Raw genomic sequence first — 24,098 nt, 5'->3', positions numbered from 1 at the left:
ATGCGCTCTGTGTCCCCAAGATATGACTAATATATTTGTAATATCCTCTCACTTTTGGAGAAAGAACAGAGCATCTAAAAAGAAGCCTAGTTCTGAGCATATTACAGAAAATGGCACTGTGAAGTGCAGCAATTCTGAATGTAAAGATCAAGGAGAAAATTCCTCCTGTAGATCGAAGTAATCGGTCTGGCAATCGAGAATTACCTGTAAGAGATTAACTTCGGCATGAGATCTCCAAAAAGGAGCAACTAAAAGTCCTAGTGACACACTTCTTGCGGTCTTGCCGGAGATCTAAAACTTTCCCAATGGTACCCAGACACAAACCTCAAATGCAAGATCTATTTCAACAACTTCGTGGCCATAATTCAACGACATTCAATCACCAAGGCCACCCTAAAAGTTAAACTCAATTTCTGGAATTCTTTTCTAAGTTTGCGGTCAGTTGTTGAAAGGCCCACAACAGGACATCAATGCACTTTCTAGAAGGCTTATTAATCTTAGGGTTGAAGCAAAATGTGTTTTATTCAATTATCATTTCTAGTTTTTTTTCTGTTCATTGCCAATTGCAATCAGTCCATTATTTATTCATTCCCCCGCGAAAGAGTAAATATTTTTCGTGACAAAAAAAAACAGAAACAAACGTATCCTTTCATCATATTTAATATTGAATTTATTGTTCTGCACATTAGACATCAATTAAGCTGTACAAATAAAACTGTTTCAATAAACAGCGCAGTAGCAGCGCAAAGCCGAAGCGCGCGCTCGCGTAAATTATGCTAAATCCTCAACCTCCGTGTGCGTGAAGGCAGTGAATGATTCATGATCTCACTTTTATCTCGCACCATTTCACTGGTGCGCCGCTGGTGAAATTGGTGCTCATAACACATTTTTATCACGATTTTCACTGATCCATCAAATAAACAAAAGCCGGAAGCAAATATCATAAAAATGTTTGTACCACCTTGGTGGTGCGCTCCCGGCATTTTGCAGCAAAGTCATGGCATGGGTTTTTGGGGCCAGCGTGTGTGCGTGTGTTTAATACACATTGCCCCCAAAAGCCACAAATATTGTCAATAATGTTTTTTTTCCGAAGCTTGCGAATACATTAACATTGCATGGTGATATTGAATTATCAATATAAATTCTTTGTTGGCAGCCATTCGGTTTTTTTTTTGTTGCACGTGCCGGGTAATTCCACATATTGGGTAATTGAATTTTAATACATTTTTGATATATTATTGATTACGTGGTGGATAGTTCGTTTGGGGAGAATATTTTCCACCTTCAACTTCAACACGGTGCTGCTGAAAGAAGCTTTTTCAAGAGTTTAAAATTTCTACATATCAGAAAATTATTATTACATTACTTATAATTGTAAACTTGCAACATTCATTAAAACTCCGAATAGGCTGTAATTTTAATATTATTCAAAAATAATAATTACTCTAAAGATCTTGCAACCTTACCGTCTTACGGAAACCGTCCTTATATCTGTCATTAGTTAATGTATTTGTAGTAGGTCGTCCTCGGGCGGCTCTGCACGTCAATTGTCCAAGATTTGCCCAATGTTTGCCCACCGCGTTTACTTTACCCCGCAGGGGTCGTTTTGTTAGCAAACGACGAATGAAAACCTCTTGGGACGGATGCGATACGTATCGCTATCGGCATCAAACCAGCTCACTGTACGAATTTCATGTCACTACTACTTACTTTTCCCTTCTATTCCCTATGCCCCCTTATTACTGATAATAGCAATTGTCTATTCCCGACTGAGTGTAAGCAGCTTATGCGTGATATTTCAACGTATTTTCTCTCTTGCCATTACTATATTCTTCTTATCAACTAAAAAAAAAAACTAAAAATAGGCACGGATGATGAGGTGCAGGAATTCGACTACTTGGACGCCTGGGGCCCACGGTTCGACAAGCTGGCCAACATGTACGGCGATCATCATCCGACTGAGCTTGATGATTTAAATTAAATCCTAGCTCTCGATCGATACCACCGTGCGTAGATTGCGCGCGCGTCTCCTTCAACCAATAACGTTTGTTTTTTGGGTGACAAGTTCGAAGGGAACACCGGATGTGAGTGGCACAAGGACAGCACGGCCAAACAAAAAACAAAAACGTAACAAATCAGCTAAAGAGACACCCAGCAGCACGAAACGCGAAATGCAAATCAAGCGAACCGAAGACGAAGTTTTCCCTTGCCGGACACAGATCACGAAGAAGGAGACAGGAGATGGACAAACAAAAACCAGACGACTGAAATACGAGATTCGTTGCCAACAGCTACCGATTTGCGGAGTTGTGCGTTTTAGTATAATTTACTTCGTTAAATCAGTCGCAGGAGAACGTGAAACACACAGCCCCAAGAAATGGCTCTGTTTCGCGTCACCTTTACCCGTGTAATCATCAGCAACAGCACGAGAGATAGAGAGGGAAAGAGGAATCCAACTCTTATACATACAGCATTCTACTCTACTCACACATCTACACAGTTCGCCCAACATGATGAAACCGTAGAACTGCCATTAATCTACCAGCCCCGACCCACGGATAGCGGCGGATCTTAACCAGGGCGAAACCCCTATTTTATAAGCCACAAATCGGCGGTGAGGCCTAAGCAAGACGAAACCGGGGCGAAGATTCCGGATAAGACAGGTAAGTGTAGAAAGGCCATCTGTCTAGCGAAGGTAGAACGGAATTAAAAGAAGTAAAATACACAAACACATACACGCATTATCGAAACCAACGGGGGAAGGACAGACAGGCACGTCGATGCGCATTTGTGTGAATTATATTATTTCACATACGATGGAGACGCTTGGTGTGTGAATTATATTATTTCACATACGATGGAGACGCCTGGTGTCCGGTACACTATATGGGCAGGGTAATAGAAGTGCTTTGAAAATGGACAGGTTTTTGGGGTAGCGGATTTTTTTTTATTAAACTTTTTTTATTGGCCCCAATATGCTATCAGTATCAGAGAGAGAGAGAGAGAGAAAAATGTTAGAAATAGGCTGGAAAAATGCAATGTCCGTTTTACTCTTTTTTTTTCGTTGATTTTATTGTCAGTTTTAATTGCTCCTCGCATAACGGGGAAAAGAGGTTTCCTGCCATGATTGTGTGCGTGTGTGCGATGTTCCATCGAAGAAGGGACAAAACCAGTATGAGATGACTGAGAACAGGGCGAAATGTTGAAGTACGTATAGAAGCGAACAGCATCGAGCATTAATAAGAAGCAAAACAAACAAAAAATGAAAAGCATACTTTAAACCAAAGTTTAATTATAATCATTGTTGAGATTACAGTTAAGAACGGTTACGGTTAAGCGCGCCAGTACGGTTTAAGAAAAGATTGAGCCCAAATGTGTATGTGTGTGTGTTAGTACTGTCAGGAAAAATGCTTATACTTACAACCAAGTACGGTATCGATGTTCGATTAGGTGGGGAAGCAGCCAAAAAAAACAGAGAAAAAAAGCGAATGAAAGCGTGAATTATCGCCTGCTTGATCTTAAAGATGGTGACGACAGAAGGCCAAGAGAAGGAACGTTAACGTGCGCCCCGAACGCAAACGAAGGGTGGCATCATTTGTAGCAAAGTGGCCAAATTTCAACCCAAAATGATGACCGTAAAGAACACAAAACTCAACGCAACTTTTTCAAGCACATTTTGTTCCCTTCCTCTTTTTGGCAAATTTGGACCAAAATGAGGGTGGAATAGTAATAATGCTTTCTATGTCCATTGCCACATTGTCCATGGTGGTGGTCATGGTGGTGATGGTGGTGGAGCAATATTTCTTCCCCCATCGTACAGACGAATGAGAAAGTGCTGAAGCGTGAAAAATTGAAATGATCACACCCTAGGCTGGTGCTAGATGCTATGGTTTTTGCCTTTTTTTGGTGAGGGCAACCGTACGATATTCCACTTCATATCAGACTCGACGCGTTGTAAACTGTTGATTGGGAGGAACAGTTTTATGTATTTTTTTTGTTTCATGGTGAAGAAAATGGAAAGGAAGGGAATTTGATTTTTTCCTTTTTCATTTCTCGGTCCCTTTAAGCGATATCGGACAAATTGTGGCCCCCCATACCATATCGCTAGGGACAAATCTCTTGAAGCACCCGAACGGTAAATGACTTCTTTTTTTTTCTTCTTCTTGGGGACATTTGCCTGTGTAGCTTCATACTTTTGCGAATGCGGATTTGTACTTCCTTTCTAACAGCTTTGCATGAAATTGTTGAAAAGGAAGATCCGCGAAAGAAACAAAACTGTGACAGATTTTTGATAAATTGAAGAATTTTTGGGTGACAAAAAATATATATTTTCCCTCCCACTCACATTTGGGAGCCAGACCCGAATGCTTTTCGGACACGGTGGCATGATCGGAAAGATTAAAGTTTTTTTTTTGTTTGGAATTTGTTGAATGTTGAGTAAGTGTTCCTATTACGGTCGGTTTGTTAAACATTTCGAATACAAATTATATTATTGGCACGAATATTTAAATATCTTCCACTTGGAAGAAGATATAATTCACCAGCAAAATGGACATCAATGGTTTCAGAAGAAACATATGAAGGTTTTTTTTTTAATTAATTTAACTCATATCAGTGCGCCAACTGTTTGTTTTGTTTGTGGGAGCGATGTTCCCAGCTTTTTGTTGTTGTCCTGTTACCACCACTCACTATGTACCTCCACGTATTATAATACACAATTGTGTTTTTTTATTATTAAACTTTCTTTTACAACTATACAATTTTTAACTACACACCAGCAGCAGGGAGAACATCGCGCGGACTAAGAAGCTAAGACTCGAGCCGTGCACATTAAACGGAAATAATTTTTTTACACTCTTGTACATATACGAGCAATAGGAAACAATATGAAGAATTTTTTACAACAACCAAAAACCCCTACAATAATATTCGCACACAGACACACTTATACACAGATAAATACACCATAAGAAGAAATTTCACAGCAGGTAAACTTTATGCAGAGAAAAATCACTTTACTTTCCGTAAGCCACATCTCATCGAGCCGTTCATTTAAATAGAGAAAAAAAGCGGAAAAGCGAGAGCATAAAATAACATCACGAACACTAATTGCATTAGACAGTAAGGTCACATCCATAGCTTTATGGAGCTTTGATCGAAAAATCAATAATGAAACCACAAACCTTACCGCATACAAAAAACAAACGTTTGAATGGTCGTGCTGGATGTTTTCCCATTTTACACCTATGCTTTTTGCCTCTCCAAATTTTTTGTTTGGGGTTTTTTTAGGGGAGTAAACAAGCACACTACCTTCCTCGGTGTTGATTTATCCGGACAGCTATTTGTGTGATTTTTTTCCTTCTATGCTTTTGTCTGTATGTTTATCTTCACGCCTAAGCGCTTCCTTTTACGCTGCAAGCAACCATAACGGGACGAACTTCGACCTCGGTTATATACTTCCACTAGTTGTTTTGTCGTTGTCAATTTTTAAGACAAACAAAACAAGCAAAACAACTAAACGTTTTTGTTTTGTTGGGCGAACACGTGTCCAGTGAAATTATACAAAACCAAAAAACCAAACAAAAACAGCAGATGGCTACCCATTCGAACGAAAAGACTTGTCGAAAAGTCAGGAAAGCGTAAACAACGAGACAGAACAACACACACACACACACGCACGCTTACCGAATGTCGTATAAACAGCTTTGTGTAAAGTTTTCTATTCGTGTACAGTATAGACGATTTAAGTTTGTTTGTCTTAGTTATATGTTTTAGTTTCAAATAGTGAAGGAAAAGAAAAACAATAGTTTTAAGATTTGTTTTTTTTTTCTCTCTCTCTTCTAACGTAGTTGTGCGATAAAGTTTGTGTTTTGTTTCTGTTTTGCATTGTTTTGTTTTGTTTCGTTTTTTTAAGTTTTGTTTCTAACTTCGTTTTTACAGACAAACTCACACACATTAACACACAACGAAAAAGGGGAAAGCATTTTTGTACAATTGTTTTTTGTTTAAAGAAAACATTCAGCAAAATGTGTTTTTGGGAAGGAAATAGGCTGTCCATTTTGACATGATTCAAGGGTGCAATTGGGTAAGCTTAATGGTACAGTTCAAGGTCGGTGGTAATTTTCATAACTGCCAACTGTAATGAGATTGGCTTCTCGTAGCTATTGTATTGAAAAAACGAAAAAGGGGACACGTTTTTAAATTATTATGCTATTAACGAACAAACGAAAAAATGAAAACATACAAGTGGGGAAAACAACAACAACCCAAACATTGTAGCGAACAATTAGTTCCACAGGACTCTTGAATGTGAAAACTAGCGTAAGTAAATCAAATATACAACAACACTAGTATTGATGTGAGCGAAAGAGAGAGGGGAAAAAAGCGAAACACACACACATCAAAGTCAAAACGCGTATTGGCATATATTCGCCATAGTCAACATTTCATTCCCTTTATAAAAATTCAGCATCATCATCAAGTGCAGTACGGACTCGGGACACGGTCAATACTGCCAGTTAGCTGATAGCACCATCCATTTGCACTCATCTCGTATTATACGCTAATACATAGGAGAAGAACGGTGGAAAAAGGAAGGGACTAAAAGAGGGTGATTAATTCCTAACCTTTTGCTAAAGAAACGTTTAATGGAAACTTTTCTACAAAATCACCGGCCGTTTTTTTATGTTGTTTGTGTACGTGCGTGTATAAAATGGCACGTGCAAAAAGGACAGAAAATGGAAGAAGAAAAAATTGCAATTAATAAAACTTATATCCCATTATGAGTATTTCGGGTGAGGGTTTTTGGGGGAAAAAACACACACACACACACACACAACAAAACCGTATTAGTACACTAGTTTTACACTATGAAAGTGTCGCGTGAAAGCATTATTATAGGCATTATGTCGTAAGTAAACAATTTATTTAACGAATAAGATATTATGATTGTGAACAAGAAAAAGCTGACAAAACGAGACAAGGCAAAACAAAAACAAAACATAACTGATATTACACACACACACACGTATCCAAAGACTGTAATGTATGTGAAGATTTGTTTTGATAAAATGGTAGGCGCGGTTTTAACATTTTTTCTGTCGGTTTTTTTTACCTCAATAAGTTAAGCGTTAATTTAACAAATTATTTGTATGGACCTAAGTTTCATCCGTTGGTTGTAGAGTAAAGCGCATCAAACGGATGGAAGGTGATTTGCATGGGAGGTTTTTTGTTGTTGTTTCATGCCATAAGAGGAAAACAACAAAATTAAAAAGCCTAGTGTGTTTGTGTGGGAGTTCTCGAATCTGATATAGATACACGCATTTGTTTTGTACTTGTGGGGAAATTGTTTTTCCTTTTTTTTTGTGCGAAAATCCAAGAACAAAATACAACTTTTAAAAGCTCCCCCAAAATACGGTACTAAAGACAAATGGCCAGCAAAAATGGTGGGCAATTAATGCTGCCAACTGTGCAACACTAACACACGGTAGCGAAGTGAGAAAAGGTAAATTAAATTAAACACACACACGGAAAACGCAAAAAAAAACAATGGCGATAATATGTATTAAGCTCGGATCAGTGCAGCAGTATCTTATAGTGGAATAATGTGTAAGTAAAACAGGCAAAACAACATTAGTTTAATACCTTTGAAACTTTTATTGAGTTTTCTACGTCGAAACCCACACCGGCAAACAAGCGAGGACAGGAAGTAAAAGTGAACAGTGCTGGTAGAAATAATTTTAAAACCTATCACATGATATTTGGTGCGCTTCAGTTTTGGCCAGTTGCTGGCCCCAAACCGGTACCGCGTGACAGGGTGAAAGGAAAGCGCTCAAAACATATACATAAATGTATTTTTTTGGAGGGACGACCACAAAGCTGTGCGTCATTTGAAATGGAAAAGAAATGTGTTTTCATTTTTCTCTCTGGGAGGGTAGAATTTTTAAAAAACCACTACAAAAGTATTCATTAAACAAACAAAAAATACACTTATATATACACGTACTCACACACACACACACATCGGTAGAAATTTAGTAGCAAAAGCAAAACACATACACACAGCAAAACACATGACCCGAAGCGAACAGTATAAAACCTTAAATAATGTAAACGAAAGACAGAAAACCCAACACTAGACTAAATCGGCATAATTAGCTAAATCGAAAGCGAGACAAAATTAGCAAAATCGTAGTATTGCAAGCGCAAATCACACACATTCACATACATAAAACAAATCTCCGAAGTACCCCGATTCGATTAAGATTCCTCTGTTGCTGCTGTCGATCGCGTCATATTCCATGTTTGTTGTGTGTTTTTTTTTATTGCGATCACAATTAAACCACTCTCGTTCAAAACCCGGTTACATAAACGTATAGTTATACATTTGCACATTCCTTCGCATATATAAATTTTCTTTGCTGTGTTGAATTATGCACTATTTCACTGCACGAATCATACATAAACCCAAGATAACAACAACACATGCTCAGCCATTTCATGGTAGTCTTTATAAAACGGTCATGTAAATTATAAAAAAAAACCCAAACAATTGAAACAAAACAAGTGAAACGACGTAATTCCTCCAAGTGGAAAAATAGAGAGAAAAAAAAACGAAAAAGAAAACAAAAGAAATAAGTAAAGTAAAAGCAGTAACAATGGACCGCGACATAAGCGCACACGGCAACGTACGGACAACAAAGCGAAACGATCCTGTATCCTAAAAATGATAAACTAAAAACAATGTTAGACTATAGTACACACGTACACAAACACAGAACTCGTTTAAGTACGAAAAGGAAAGCAAAGGACTAAAGCGAACAAACGAACAATATCCAATTCTAATCACAAACACGAAACAATAGAAGAAATAAGAACGACAGAAGCCGAATTGCGCAAAAGTAGGGCGTAAAAAAAATTAAATCCAACCAACCCAACAGAGTGGCAAAGCGTAAATGGAGTAAACAAACAAAAACCAACAATCCTTATCCCATCCTTGGAACAGTCAACACTTTTTACTTTTTGGGTTTTTTATTTATTGTTTTCGCGAGATCGTTAGTTAATTGAGTGAAAAACGATATATACACTATTATACATATATAAATATATATATTAGTGACTTTTTAAAAAGAAAACCCGCAAAAACAAAATAGACTAAACAATGAAATGTATCGCGAAATGGTGCAGAGAGAGAGAAAAAAAACAACGTAATCGCTGTGTTTATAGTAAATTGGATTAAAAAAAAGAAACAAACAACACATCAAACGACGAGGGGGAAAAAAGAAGTCAAATTTCCTAAACCTTGAAGTTAAAACACACACAACAATAACAGCAAAAAAGAAAAACAGATAAATCGTTCCCCGTTTTTGTCACACACACACAGCACAGCAAAGAACGAATACAGAAACTAAAAAAATAGAAAAACACAGATTGCAATGAGTAAGGATGAGGAGATAAAAACCAAATGGCGATTACAGAAAAAAAAACAATGGGTTTAACGACACACTTGTTTTATACTTGTGTGTGCGTGTGTGCATGTATTTATCCATTTGGGTGAGCTGCACCGTTTTGATGGTAATTTCCTGGGACACGTTTTAAGGGTTGAACGTGATCAATTCGCGTGTTCTCATTAACTACCCCACTAAAGTGAAACTGATACATTTAATAGAGAAAAAGAGAGAGAGAGAGTAAAAAACCTATCACGAAAAGCATACAACACATACAAGTAAGAATGTTTAACAGAGAACGAACGAGAGTGGTTGTTGAACCTCTGGAAGCTATTAGACGAAGAGGCATGCAACAGTGAAAAAGGGGTGCAGTAAATATTAATAAATAGCGATACCAAAATCCTAGTTGTAAATATAGTGAAAATGATATTAAAGAATGAAAAAAAAAAAACACACACACACACATGAAACACATGTGGGTGAGTGTGTGTAAAGGTGAAACATTTTTCCCCCCATTTGCAAGTAATATCTTCAACATACCACAAGAAAAAAAAACTCCTGGATAAAAAAAAGAACACCATACACATATTATACATACAAACAGCTCAGACATTATAATCATTCCCCGAAAATACACAAAACACACCCAACAACCCATTCAAGGGGAAATCCTCTCTGACCCCGAATATGCCAGTATTCTGCCAGGGGTTAAGCGATTTAAGCGGAAGCAAAATAGGCATCCCGCGGGGGAAAATTCGTTGAATTTGACGATATTTATAATTAAACAAACAAAACAAACCTATCAGCGTGTAGTGAGTCTTTCCGGACGTTTTTCGGTTTTGCGGCAAAACGGATGCATTTATTCCAGTTTCTATGAATCCTCATTGAATGCATCCCACATCTTTCACACTTTATTCTCCGTTTGGAAGGGACACAACAGACACAATAAAAATAAAACAAAAAACGAAACTTGAAGTCACTGGAAAACTACTCAAACAAAGAACACTAGAACACCGAAAAAAACCATTCGTAAAAATAGATAAGTGTAAGAACAGAACTAATAATGAAGCAAACGAAACAAAAAAAACATCTTAATGTTTAAAACACACATCCTCGACGAGAAAAAAAAGAACTCATTTTGAGGTCAGATTATTAAACACACAGTAAAAAGAAAAGAAACATACTTACCATTCACCTACCTATCTTAGTCTTGAAAAACAAAAAGACTTCTTCACGTGGATGTGCAACACTTGGTTTTGGGGCAAAATGGAAGCGCAAGCAAGAAAAGCCAAGTGTGGAAAACAATGAAACGCAAACCAAACAATGGTATAAAAGCAAGTGTTAAGATGAGTAAAAACATAAAGAAACACACCCACTCGTGCGATATGGTTTATAGGGAAGGAAAACAGAAGACAAAAAAAACATCCGGGCAATGAATGAAACAGCAAAAGAAAATAGAGAAAGAAAACATTGCACAACAGAAGAAAAAAAACACTCAAACACAGGAACACACACGAACACGTGAAAAGTAAAATCGAAATCGTTCAATTATGGAAATGCAAAGGAAAAGGGGAAGAAGAAAAAAACATTATACAAGAAAACATGGAAAGACAAAACGCCGAATGCCGGAGTTGAGGGGAAAGAAAAGAAAACTAGAGGAGTAAGAAAAAATAAGAAAAAAAACTGAAATAAATTGCTACAATGGGAAGTAACTGTCATAAACTGGATATGAAACGGAAGCAGTTTGATGTGTGTTCCTGTAAGCAGTCCGAAAAACGTCAACGTGATCGATCCTCGAACGAGCGAACAGATTGAAAGGTAAGGCTTCTTTTTGATTTAATTCCCATTTCGGTTTTGTATGGTTTTTTTTTTACTGTAATTAGTTTTCTATGTTTTGATTTTAGTTGTAATTTTGCAAACAATGTTTTTTTTTATTAATATTGCATTTTAAATTAATGCATTTTAAATAATTATATTTATCAGTAGATGCATGAATTTACGTTCATTTGTTTCATTAACACTTGGAAATTCAGTTTAAGAAAAAAAAAGAAAAAGGTAACAAGAAAATATATAAAAATGACGAATTAACTTAAATATTTTCTTTTACAACTAATAAATTATAGTTTTGTTTAAAATTTAATAACATCGTTGTTTCCGTTCTAAGTGAGACGGAAGCAACCAAAACAAAAACGATTTTTCAACACCAAGAGAGCATCCAATTGAGGAGATAACATTACTGCTCTCCTTTAGCCGATATTCTAGCGTATCGTTTAGTTGTTCTTTTCTCGCAAGTTATCATTGATCATGGTTCAAAATGATCTAGTACTGGCCTAGAAGCAGAAATAATCCTGCATCTTTTTCAATTCATTCAATGGGAAAGGAAATAATGCGAGAAAGGGATCACTAAATAATACATGAAGTTGCCGAATGGTAGTTACTATAATTACCGTTACTATAACTACCGTCAAGAGCGAAAGAGGTACCTCAATCGCTCCGCTAATCTTATTATGCGCGTTCCCACACAGCCTACGGAAAAAGAGGTAGCTCCGCACGGAGCGCTACACACAGGAGCGATTGTGCGACTCGCTCCCATTTGAAAATTTCCTAAGGCTATAGCCTTACGTTTTTTGGGAAATTTAAGCAACATTTATAAATGTGATATATTTTAATGCGAATTTGTTGCAATAAGTTTTTTTTCACTCAAATAATGCTTTAAACTAAAAAAAGAATAAAAAATCAGAAAAAAATTTCAAAAAAATTTTCCACTCGAAAATTTCATAAGGGGTACCCCTTACGTTTTTTTTGAGAAATTTTGCAAAAAAAAATAAAATTGACTTTTTTAATGCAAATTGGTTGCAATAAGTTTCTTTTCACTCAAATAATGTTTTGAACAAAAAACAGAATAAAAAATTATAAACAAATTAAAAAATTAGAAAAATTAGAAAATTTCATAAAGCTCATTTTTGCGCCAAGTTTTAGCTATAACTCGGTCGGTATCCAACGGATCGCCAATCTTTAACTTGTGGTCGATAGATGGCACCAATGGCTACATTATCTTCTTGGACGACCATGCCCTCAGATGTCTGTGCCAGAAGATATTCGAGGAACCAAGTTCCTTACCCTGTTTGAGAAAATGTTAAATTTTCCTCATTTTTCTGCAATTCAGCAAAATTTTTAAATGTGATATATTTTAATGCGAATTTGTTGCAATAAGTTTCTTTTCACTCAAATAATGCTTTAAACTAAAAAAAGAATAAAAAATCAGAAAAAAATTTCAAAAAAATTTTTCACTCGAAAATTTCATAAGGGGTACCCCTTACGATTTTTTTGAGAAATTTTGCAAAAAAAATAAAATTGATTTTTTTCAATGCCAATTGGTTGCAATAAGTTTCTTTTCACTCAAATAATGCTTTAAATAAAAAACAGAATAAAAAATTAAAAAAAAAATTAAAAAATTAGAAAAATTAGAAAATTTCATAAAGCTCATTTTTTCGCCAAGTTTTAGCTATAACTCGGTCGGTATCCAACGGATCGCCAATCTTTAACTTGTGGTCGATAGATGGCAGCAATGGCTACATTTTATTCGTGGACGACCATGCCCTCAGATGTCTGCGCCAGAAGTTATTCGAGGAACCAAGTTCCTTACCCTGTTTGAGAAAATGTTAAATTTTCCTCATTTTTGCGCCAAGTTTTAGCTATAACTCGGTCGGTATCCAAAGGATCGCCAATCCTTAACTTGTGGTCGATAGATGGCACCAATGGCTACATTATCTTCGTGGACGACCATGCCCTCAGATGTCTGTGCCAGAAGTTATTCGAGGAACCAAGTTCCTTACCCTGTTTGAGAAAATGTCAAATTTTCCTCATTTTTGCGCCAAGCTTTAGCTATAACTCGGTCGGTATCCAACGGATCGCCAATCCTTAACTTGTGGTCGATAGATGGCACCAATGGCTACATTTTATTCTTGGACGACCATGCCCTCAGATGTCTGTGCCAGAAGTTATTCGAGGAACCAAGTTCCTTACCCTGTTTGAGAAAATGTTAAATTTTCCTCATTTTTCTGCAATTCAGCAAAATTTTTAAATGTGATATATTTTAATGCGAATTTGTTGCAATAAGTTCCTTTTCACTCAAATAATGCTTTAAACTAAAAAAATATTAAAAAATCAGAAAAAAATTTCAAAAAAATTTTTCACTCGAAAATTTCATAAGGGGTACCCCTTACGTTTTTTTTGAGAAATTTTGCAAAAAAAATAAAATTGATTTTTTTTAATGCCAATTGGTTGCAATAAGTTTCTTTTCACTCAAATAATGCTTTAAATAAAAAACAGAATAAAAAATTATAAAAAAATTAAAAAATCAAGAAATTAAAAATTTACTAAGACTCATTTTTGCACCAAGTGTTGCCTATATCTCGGTCGGTATCCGACGGATCGCCAATCTTTAACATGTGATCTGTAGATGGCACCAATGGCTACATATTATCTTCTTGGACGACCATGCCCTCAGATGTCTGTGCCAGAAGTTATTCGAGGAACCAAGTTCCTTACCCTGTTTGAGAAAATGTCAAATTTTCCTCATTTTTCTGCAATTCAGCAAAATTTTTAAATGTGATATATTTTAATGCGAATTTGTTGCAATAAGTTCCTTTTCACTCAAATAATGCTTTAAACTAAAAAAAGAATAAAAAATCAGAAAAAAATTTCAAAAATATTTTCCACTCGAAAATTTCGTAAGGGGTACCCCTTACGTTTTTTTTGAGAAATTTTGCAAAAAAAATAAAATTGATTTTTTTTAATGCCAATTGGTTGCAATAAGTTTCTTTTCACTCAAATAATGCTTTAAATAAAAAACAGAATAAAAAATTATAAAAAAATTAGAAAAATTAGAAAAATTAGAAAATTTCATAAAGCTCATTTTTGCGCCAATTTTTAGCTATAACTCGGTCGGTATCCAACGGATCGCCAATCCTTAACCTGTGGTCGATAGATGGCACCAATGGCTACATTTTATTCTTGGACGACCATGCCCTCAGATGTCTGTGCCAGAAGTTATTCGAGGAACCAAGTTCCTTACCCTGTTTGAGAAAATGTAAAATTTTCCTCATTTTTGCGCCAAGTTTTAGCTATAACTCGGTCGGTATCCAACGGATCGCCAATCTTTAACTTGTGGTCGATAGATGGCACCAATGGCTACATTATCTTCTTGGACGACCATGCCCTCAGATGTCTGTACCAGAAGTTATTCGAGGAACCAAGTTCCTTACCCTGTTTGAGAAAATGTAAAATTTTCCTCATTTTTCTGCAATTCAGCAAAATTTTTAAATGTGATATATTTTAATGCGAATTTGTTGCAATAAGTTTCTTTTCACTCAAATAATGCTTTAAACTAAAAAAAGAATAAAAAATCAGAAAAAAATTTCAAAAAAATTTTCCACTCGAAAATTTCATAAGGGGTACCCCTTACGTTTTTTTTGAGAAATTTTGCAAAAAAAATAAAATTGATTTTTTTTAATGCCAATTGGTTGCAATAAGTTTCTTTTCACTCAAATAATGCTTTAAATAGAAAACAGAATAAAAAATTGTAAAAAAATTAAAAAATTAGAAAAATTAGAAAATTTTATAAAGCTCATTTTTGCGCCAATTTTTAGCTATAACTCGGTCGGTATCCAACGGATCGCCAATCCTTAACCTGTGGTCGATAGATGGCACCAATGGCTACATTATCTTCTTGGACGACCATGCCCTCAGATGTCTGTGCCAGAAGTTATTCGAGGAACCAAGTTCCTTACCCTGTTTGAGAAAATGTAAAATTTTCCTCATTTTTGCGCCAAGTTTTAGCTATAACTCGGTCGGTATCCAACGGATCGCCAATCTTTAACTTGTGGTCGATAGATGGCACCAATGGCTACATTATCTTCTTGGACTACTATGCCCTCAGATGTCTGTGCCAGAAGTTATTCGAGGAACCAAGTTCCTTACCCTGTTTGAGAAAATGTAAAATTTTCCTCATTTTTCTGCAATTCAGCAAAATTTTTAAATGTGATATATTTTAATGCGAATTTGTTGCAATAAGTTTTTTTTCACTCAAATAATGCTTTAAACTAAAAAAAGAATAAAAAATCAGAAAAAAATTTCAAAAAAATTTTTCACTCGAAAATTTCATAAGGGGTACCCCTTACGTTTTTTTTGAGAAATTTTGCAAAAAAAAATAAAATTGACTTTTTTAATGCAAATTGGTTGCAATAAGTTTCTTTTCACTCAAATAATGTTTTGAACAAAAAACAGAATAAAAAATTATAAACAAATTAAAAAATTAGAAAAATTAGAAAATTTCATAAAGCTCATTTTTGCGCCAAGTTTTAGCTATAACTCGGTCGGTATCCAACGGATCGCCAATCTTTAACTTGTGGTCGATAGATGGCACCAATGGCTACATTATCTTCTTGGACGACCATGCCCTCAGATGTCTGTGCCAGAAGTTATTCGAGGAACCAAGTTCCTTACCCTGTTTGAGAAAATGTTAAATTTTCCTCATTTTTCTGCAATTCAGCAAAATTTTTAAATGTGATATATTTTAATGCGAATTTGTTGCAATAAGTTTCTTTTCACTCAAATAATGCTTTAAAACAAAAAAAGAATAAAAAATCAGAAAAAAATTTCAAAAAAATTTTCCACTCGAAAATTTCATAAGGGGTACCCCTTACGTTTTTTTTGAGAAATTTTGCAAAAAAAATAAAATTGATTTTTTTTAATGCCAATTGGTTGCAATAAGTTTCTTTTCACTCAAATAATGCTTTAAATAGAAAACAGAATAAAAAATTGTAAAAAAATTAAAAAATTAGAAAAATTAGAAAATTTTATAAAGCTCATTTTTGCGCCAATTTTTAGCTATAACTCGGTCGGTATCCAACGGATCGCCAATCCTTAACCTGCGGTCGATAGATGGCACCAATGGCTACATTTTATTCTTGGACGACTATGCCCTCAGATGTCTGTGCCAGAAGTTATTCGAGGAACCAAGTTCCTTACCCTGTTTGAGAAAATGTAAAATTTTCCTCATTTTTGCGCCAAGTTTTAGCTATAACTCGGTCGGTATCCAACGGATCACCAATCTTTAACTTGTGGTCGATAGATGGCACCAATGGCTACATTATCTTCTTGGACGACCATACCCTCAGATGTCTGTGCCAGAAGTTATTCGAGGAACCAAGTTACTTACCCTGTTTGAGAAAATGTTAAATTTTCCTCATTTTTCTGCAATTCAGCAAAATTTTTAAATGTGATATATTTTAATGCGAATTTGTTGGGGCGGCCCGGTGGTGCATATGAAAAACGGCGCCCGTCCACACGGCAGGGACCGGGTTCAAATCCCATCCGGACCGTCCCCCCGTAGCATGGACTGACTATCCTGCTACGTGGTAAAATAAGTCTTGATACGGCCAGGCCGTTATAACCAAACAAAAAAAAAAAATAATGCGAATTTGTTGCAATAAGTTTCTTTTCACTCAAATAATGCTTTAAACTAAAAAAAGAATAAAAAATCAGAAAAAAATTTCAAAAAAATTTTCCACTCGAAAATTTCATAAGGGGTACCCCTTACGTTTTTTTTTGAGAAATTTTGCAAAAAAAATAAAATTGATTTTTTTTAATGCCAATTGGTTGCATTAAGTTTCTTTTCACTCAAATAATGCTTTAAATAAAAAACAAAATAAAAAATTATAAAAAAATTAAAAAACTAGAAAAATTAGAAAATTTCGTAAAGCTCATTTTTGCGCCAATTTTTAGCTATAACTCGGTCGGTATCCAACGGATCGCCAATCTTTAACTTGTGGTCGATAGATGGCACCAATGGCTACATTATCTTCTTGGACGACCATGCCCTCAGATGTCTGTGCCAGAAGTTATTCGAGGAACCAAGTTACTTACCCTGTTTGAGAAAATGTTAAATTTTCCTCATTTTTCTGCAATTCAGCAAAATTTTTAAATGTGATATATTTTAATGCGAATTTGTTGCAATAAGTTTCTTTTCACTCAAATAATGCTTTAAACTAAAAAAAGAATAAAAAATCAGAAAAAAATTTCAAAAAAATTTTCCACTCGAAAATTTCATAAGGGGTACCCCTTACGTTTTTTTTGAGAAATTTTGCAAAAAAAATAAAATTGATTTTTTTTAATGCCAATTGGTTGCAATAAGTTTCTTTTTCAAATAATGCTTTAAATAGAAATTAAAATAAAAAATTGTAAAAAAATTAAAAAATTAGAAAAATTAGAAAATTTTATAAAGCTCATTTTTGCGCCAATTTTTAGCTATAACTCGGTCGGTATCCAACGGATCGCCAATCCTTAACCTGCGGTCGATAGATGGCACCAATGGCTACATTTTATTCTTGGACGACTATGCCCTCAGATGTCTGTGCCAGAAGTTATTCGAGGAACCAAGTTCCTTACCCTGTTTGAGAAAATGTTAAATTTTCCTCATTTTTGCGCCAAGTTTTAGCTATAACTCGGTCGGTATCCAACGGATCGCCAATCTTTAACTTGTGGTCGATAGATGGCACCAATGGCTACATTATCTTCTTGGACGACCATGCCCTCAGATGTCTGTGCCAGAAGTTATTCGAGGAACCAAGTTCCTTACCCTGTTTGAGGAAATGTAAAATTTTCCTCATTTTTCTGCAATTCAGCAAAATTTTTAAATGTGATATATTTTAATGCGAATTTGTTGCAATAAGTTTCTTTTCACTCAAATAATGCTTTAAACTAAAAAAAGAATAAAAAATCAGAAAAAAATTTCAAAAAAATTTTCTACTCGAAAATTTCATAAGGGGTACCCCTTACGTTTTTTTTTTGAGAAATTTTGCAAAAAAAATAAAATTGATTTTTTTTAATGCCAATTGGTTGCAATAAGTTTCTTTTCACTCAAATAATGCTTTAAATAAAAAACAGAATAAAAAATTATAAAAAAATTAAAAAATTAGAAAAATTAGAAAATTTTATAAAGCTCATTTTTGCGCCAATTTTTAGCTATAACTCGGTCGGTATCCAACGGATCGCCAATCCTTAACCTGCGGTCGATAGATGGCACCAATGGCTACATTTTATTCTTGGACGACTATGCCCTCAGATGTCTGTGCCAGAAGTTATTCGAGGAACCAAGTTCCTTACCCTGTTTGAGAAAATGTAAAATTTTCCTCATTTTTGCGCCAAGTTTTAGCTATAACTCGGTCGGTATCCAACGGATCACCAATCTTTAACTTGTGGTCGATAGATGGCACCAATGGCTACATTATCTTCTTGGACGACCATACCCTCAGATGTCTGTGCCAGAAGTTATTCGAGGAACCAAGTTCCTTACCCTGTTTGAGAAAATGTTAAATTTTTCTCATTTTTCTGCAATTCAGCAAAATTTTTAAATGTGATATATTTTAATGCGAATTTGTTGCAATAAGTTTCTTTTCACTCAAATAATGCTTTAAACTAAAAAAAGAATAAAAAATCAGAAAAAAATTTCAAAAAAATTTTTCACTCGAAAATTTCATAAGGGGTACCCCTTACGTTTTTTTTGAGAAATTTTGCAAAAAAAAAAATTGATTTTTTTTAATGCCAATTGGTTGCAATAAGTTTCTTTTCACTCAAATAATGCTTTAAACAGAATACAGAATACAAAATTGTAAAAAAATTAAAAAATTAGAAAAATTAGAAAATTTCATAAAGATCATTTTTGCGCCAATTTTTAGCTATAACTCGGTCGGTATCCAACGGATCGCCAATCCTTAACCTGTGGTCGATAGATGGCACCAATGGCTACATTATCTTCTTGGACGACCATGCCCTCAGATGTCTGTGCCAGAAGTTATTCGAGGAACCAAGTTCCTTACCCTGTTTGAGAAAATGTAAAATTTTCCTCATTTTTGCGCCAAGTTTTAGCTATAACTCGGTCGGTATCCAACGGATCGCCAATCTTTAACTTGTGGTCGATAGATGGCACCAATGGCTACATTATCTTCTTGGACGACCATGCCCTCAGATGTCTGTGCCAGAAGTTATTCGAGGAACCAAGTTCCTTACCCTGTTTGAGAAAATGTTAATTTTTCCTTATTTTTCTGCAATTCAGCAAAATTTTTAAATGTGATATATTTTAATGCGAATTTGTTGCAATAAGTTTCTTTTCACTCAAATAATGCTTTAAACTAAAAAAAGAATAAAAAATCAGAAAAAAATTTCAAAAAAATTTTCCACTCGAAAATTTCATAAGGGGTACCCCTTACGTTTTTTTTGAGAAATTTTGCAAAAAAAATAAAATTGATTTTTTTTAATGCCAATTGGTTGCAATAAGTTTCTTTTCACTCAAATAATGCTTTAAATAGAAAACAGAATAAAAAATTGTAAAAAAATTAAAAAACTAGAAAAAATAGAAAATTTCGTAAAGCTCATTTTTGCGCCAATTTTTAGCTATAACTCGGTCGGTATCCAACGGATCGCCAATCCTTAACTTGTGGTCGATAGATGGCACCAATGGCTACATTATCTTCTTGGACGACCATGCCCTCAGATGTCTGTGCCAGAAGTTATGCGAGGAACCAAGTTCCTTACCCTCTTTGAGAAAATGTAAAATTTTCCTCATTTTTCTGCAGTTCAGCAAAATTTTTAAATGTGATATATTTTAATGCGAATTTGTTGCAATAAGTTTCTTTTCACTCAAATAATGCTTTAAATAGAAAACAGAATAAAGAATTGTAAAAAAATTAAAAAATTAGAACAATTAGAAAATTTCATAAAGATCATTTTTGCGCCAATTTTTAGCTATAACTCGGTCGGTATCCAACGGATCGCCAATCCTTAACCTGTGGTCGATAGATGGCACCAATGGCTACATTATCTTCTTGGACGACCATGCCCTCAGATGTCTGTGCCAGAAGTTATTCGAGGAACCAAGTTCCTTACCCTGTTTGAGAAAATGTAAAATTTTCCTCATTTCTGTGCCAAGTTTTAGCTATAACTCGGTCGGTATCCAACGGATCGCCAATCTTTAACTTGTGGTCGATAGATGGCACCAATGGCTACATTATCTTCTTGGACTACTATGCCCTAAGATGTCTGTGCCAGAAGTTATTCGAGGAACCAATTTCCTTACCCTGTTTGAGAAAATGTAAAATTTTCCTCATTTTTGCGCCAAGTTTTAGCTATAACTCGGTCGGTATCCAACGGATCGCCAATCTTTAACTTGTGGTCGATAGATGGCACCAATGGCTACATTATCTTCTTGGACGACCATGCCCTCAGATGTCTGTGCCAGAAGTTATTCGAGGAACCAAGTTCCTTACCCTGTTTGAGAAAATGTTAAATTTTCCTCATTTTTCTGCAATTCAGCAAAATTTTTAAATGTGATATATTTTAATGCGAATTTGTTGCAATAAGTTTCTTTTCACTCAAATAATGCTTTAAACTAAAAAAAGAATAAAAAATCAGAAAAAAATTTCAAAAATATTTTCCACTCGAAAATTTCGTAAGGGGTACCCCTTACGTTTTTTTTGAGAAATTTTGCAAAAAAAATAAAATTGATTTTTTTTAATGCCAATTGGTTGCAATAAGTTTCTTTTCACTAAAATAAAGCTTTAAATAGAAAACAGAATAAAAAATTGTAAAAAAATTAAAAAATTAGAAAAATTAGAAAATTTCATAAAGCTCATTTTTGCGCCAATTTTTAGCTATAACTCGGTCGGTATCCAACGGATCGCCAATCCTTAACCTGTGGTCGATAGATGGCACCAATGGCTACATTATCTTCTTGGACGACCATGCCCTCAGATGTCTGTGCCAGAAGTTATTCGAGGAACCAAGTTCCTTACCCTGTTTGAGAAAATGTAAAATTTTCCTCATTTTTGCGCCAAGTTTTAGCTATAACTCGGTCGGTATCCAACAGATCGCCAATCTTTAACTTGTGGTCGATAGATGGCACCAATGGCTACATTATCTTCTTGGACGACTATGCCCTCAGATGTCTGTGCCAGAAGTTATTCGAGGAATCAAGTTCCTTACCCTGTTTGAGAAAATGTAAAATTTTCCTCATTTTTGCGCCAAGTTTTAGCTATAACTCGGTCGGTATCCAACAGATCGCCAATCTTTAACTTGTGGTCGATAGATGGCACCAATGGCTACATTATCTTCTTGGACTACTATGCCCTCAGATGTCTGTGCCAGAAGTTATTCGAGGAATCAAGTTCCTTACCCTGTTTGAGAAAATGTAAAATTTTCCTCATTTTTCTGCAATGCAGCAAAATTTTTAAATGTGATATATTTTAATGCGAATTTGTTGCAATAAGTTTCTTTTCACTCAAATAATGCTTTAAACTAAAAAAAGAATAAAAAATCAGAAAAAAATTTCAAAAAAATTTTCTACTCGAAAATTTCATAAGGGGTACCCCTTACGTTTTTTTTGAGAAATTTTGCAAAAAAAATAAAATTGATTTTTTTTAATGCCAATTGGTTGCAATAAGTTTCTTTTCACTCAAATAATGCTTTAAATAGAAAACAGAATAAAAAATTATAAAAAAATTAAACAAATAGAAAAATTCGAAAATTTCATAAAGCTCATTTTTGCGCCAATTTTTAGCTATAACTCGGTCGGTATCCAACGGATCGCCAATCCTTAACCTGTGGTCGATAGATGGCACCAATGGCTACATTATCTTCTTGGACGACCATGCCCTCAGATGTCTGTGCCAGAAGTTATTCGAGGAACCAAGTTCCTTACCCTGTTTGAGAAAATGTTAATTTTTTCTCATTTTTCTGCAATTCAGCAAAATTTTTAAATGTGATATATTTTAATGCGAATTTGTTGCAATAAGTTTCTTTTCACTCAAATAATGCTTTAAACTAAAAAAAGAATAAAAAATCAGAAAAAAATTTCAAAAAAATTTTCCACTCGAAAATTTCATAAGGGGTACCCCTTACGTTTTTTTTGAGAAATTTTGCAAAAAAAATAAAATTGATTTTTTTTAATGCCAATTGGTTGCAATAAGTTTCTTTTCACTCAAATAATGCTTTAAATAGAAAACAGAATAAAAAATTGTAAAAAAATTAAAAAATTAGAAAAATTAGAAAATTTCATAAAGGTCATTTTTGCGCCAATTTTTAGCTATAACTCGGTCGGTATCCAACGGATCGCCAATCCTTAACCTGTGGTCGATAGATGGCACCAATGGCCACAATTTATTCTTGGACGACCATGCCCTCAGATGTCTGTGCCAGAAGTTATTCGAGGAACCAAGTTCCTTACCCTGTTTGAGAAAATGTAAAATTTTCCTCATTTTTGCGCCAAGTTTTAGGTATAACTCGGTCGGTATCCAACGGATCGCCAATCTTTAACTTGTGGTCGATAGATGGCACCAATGGCTACATTATCTTCTTGGACGACCATGCCCTCAGATGTCTGTACCAGAAGTTATTCGAGGAACCAAGTTCCTTACCCTGTTTGAGAAAATGTTAAATTTTCCTCATTTTTCTGCAATTCAGCAAAATTTTTAAATGTGATATATTTTAATGCGAATTTGTTGCAATAAGTTTCTTTTCACTCAAATAATGCTTTAAACTAAAAAAAGAATAAAAAATCAGAAAAAAATTTCAAAAAAATTTTCCACTCGAAAATTTCATAAGGGGTACCCCTTACGTTTTTTTTGAGAAATTTTGCAAAAAAAATAAAATTGATTTTTTTTAATGCCAATTGGTTGCAATAAGTTTCTTTTCACTCAAATAATGCTTTAAATAGAAAACAGAATAAAAAATTGTAAAAAAATTAAAAAATTAGAACAATTAGAAAATTTCATAAAGCTCATTTTTGCGCCAATTTTTAGCTATAACTCGGTCGGTATCCAACGGATCGCCAATCCTTAACCTGTGGTCGATAGATGGCACCAATGGCTACATTTTATTCTTGGACGACTATGCCCTCAGATGTCTGTGCCAGAAGTTATTCGAGGAACCAAGTTCCTTACCCTGTTTGAGAAAATGTTAAATTTTCCTCATTTTTGCGCCAAGTTTTAGCTATAACTCGGTCGGTATCCAACGGATCGCCAATCTTTAACTTGTGGTCGATAGATGGCACCAATGGCTACATTATCTTCTTGGACGACCATGCCCTCAGATGTCTGTACCAGAAGTTATTCGAGGAACCAAGTTCCTTACCCTGTTTGAGAAAATGTTAAATTTTCCTCATTTTTCTGCAATTCAGCAAAATTTTTAAATGTGATATATTTTAATGCGAATTTGTTGCAATAAGTTTCTTTTCACTCAAATAATGCTTTAAACTAAAAAAAGAATAAAAAATCAGAAAAAAATTTCAAAAAAATTTTCCACTCGAAAAATTCATAAGGGGTACCCCTTACGTTTTTTTTGAGAAATTTTGCAAAACAAATAAAATTGATTTTTTTTAATGCCAATTGGTTGCAATAAGTTTCTTTTCACTCAAATAATGCTTTAAATAAAAAACAGAATAAAAAATTATAAAAAAATTAAAAAATTAGAAAAATTAGAAAATTTCATAAAGCTCATTTTTGCGCCAATTTTTAGCTATAACTCGGTCGGTATCCAACGGATCGCCAATCTTTAACTTGTGGTCGATAGATGGCACCAATGGCTACATTATCTTCT

At 34.7% G+C, this 24,098-nt stretch overlaps 1 protein-coding gene across 25 annotated transcripts in view; it reads left to right on the top strand.

Annotated features, from left to right (window-relative positions):
- Positions 1-8,565, top strand: part of LOC125775022 (neural-cadherin) — a 476,608-nt gene extending 468,043 nt beyond the window's left edge. For all 25 annotated transcript variants that reach the window (XM_049445413.1, XM_049445410.1, XM_049445418.1 and 22 more), the window contains one exon: positions 1,866-8,565. In XM_049445413.1, the coding sequence (XP_049301370.1) occupies positions 1,866-1,981 (116 nt within the window). In that variant the 3' untranslated portion in view covers positions 1,982-8,565. The remainder of the gene's footprint in view (positions 1-1,865) is intronic.
- The last annotated feature ends 15,533 nt before the right edge of the window (positions 8,566-24,098 follow it).

Source organism: Anopheles funestus, chromosome 2RL (assembly GCF_943734845.2).
Source record: "Anopheles funestus chromosome 2RL, idAnoFuneDA-416_04, whole genome shotgun sequence".
NCBI lineage: Eukaryota > Metazoa > Arthropoda > Insecta > Diptera > Culicidae > Anopheles > Anopheles funestus.
The sequence above is the reverse complement of the archived record's forward strand: the minus strand, read 5'-3'. Positions and strand labels throughout refer to the sequence as shown.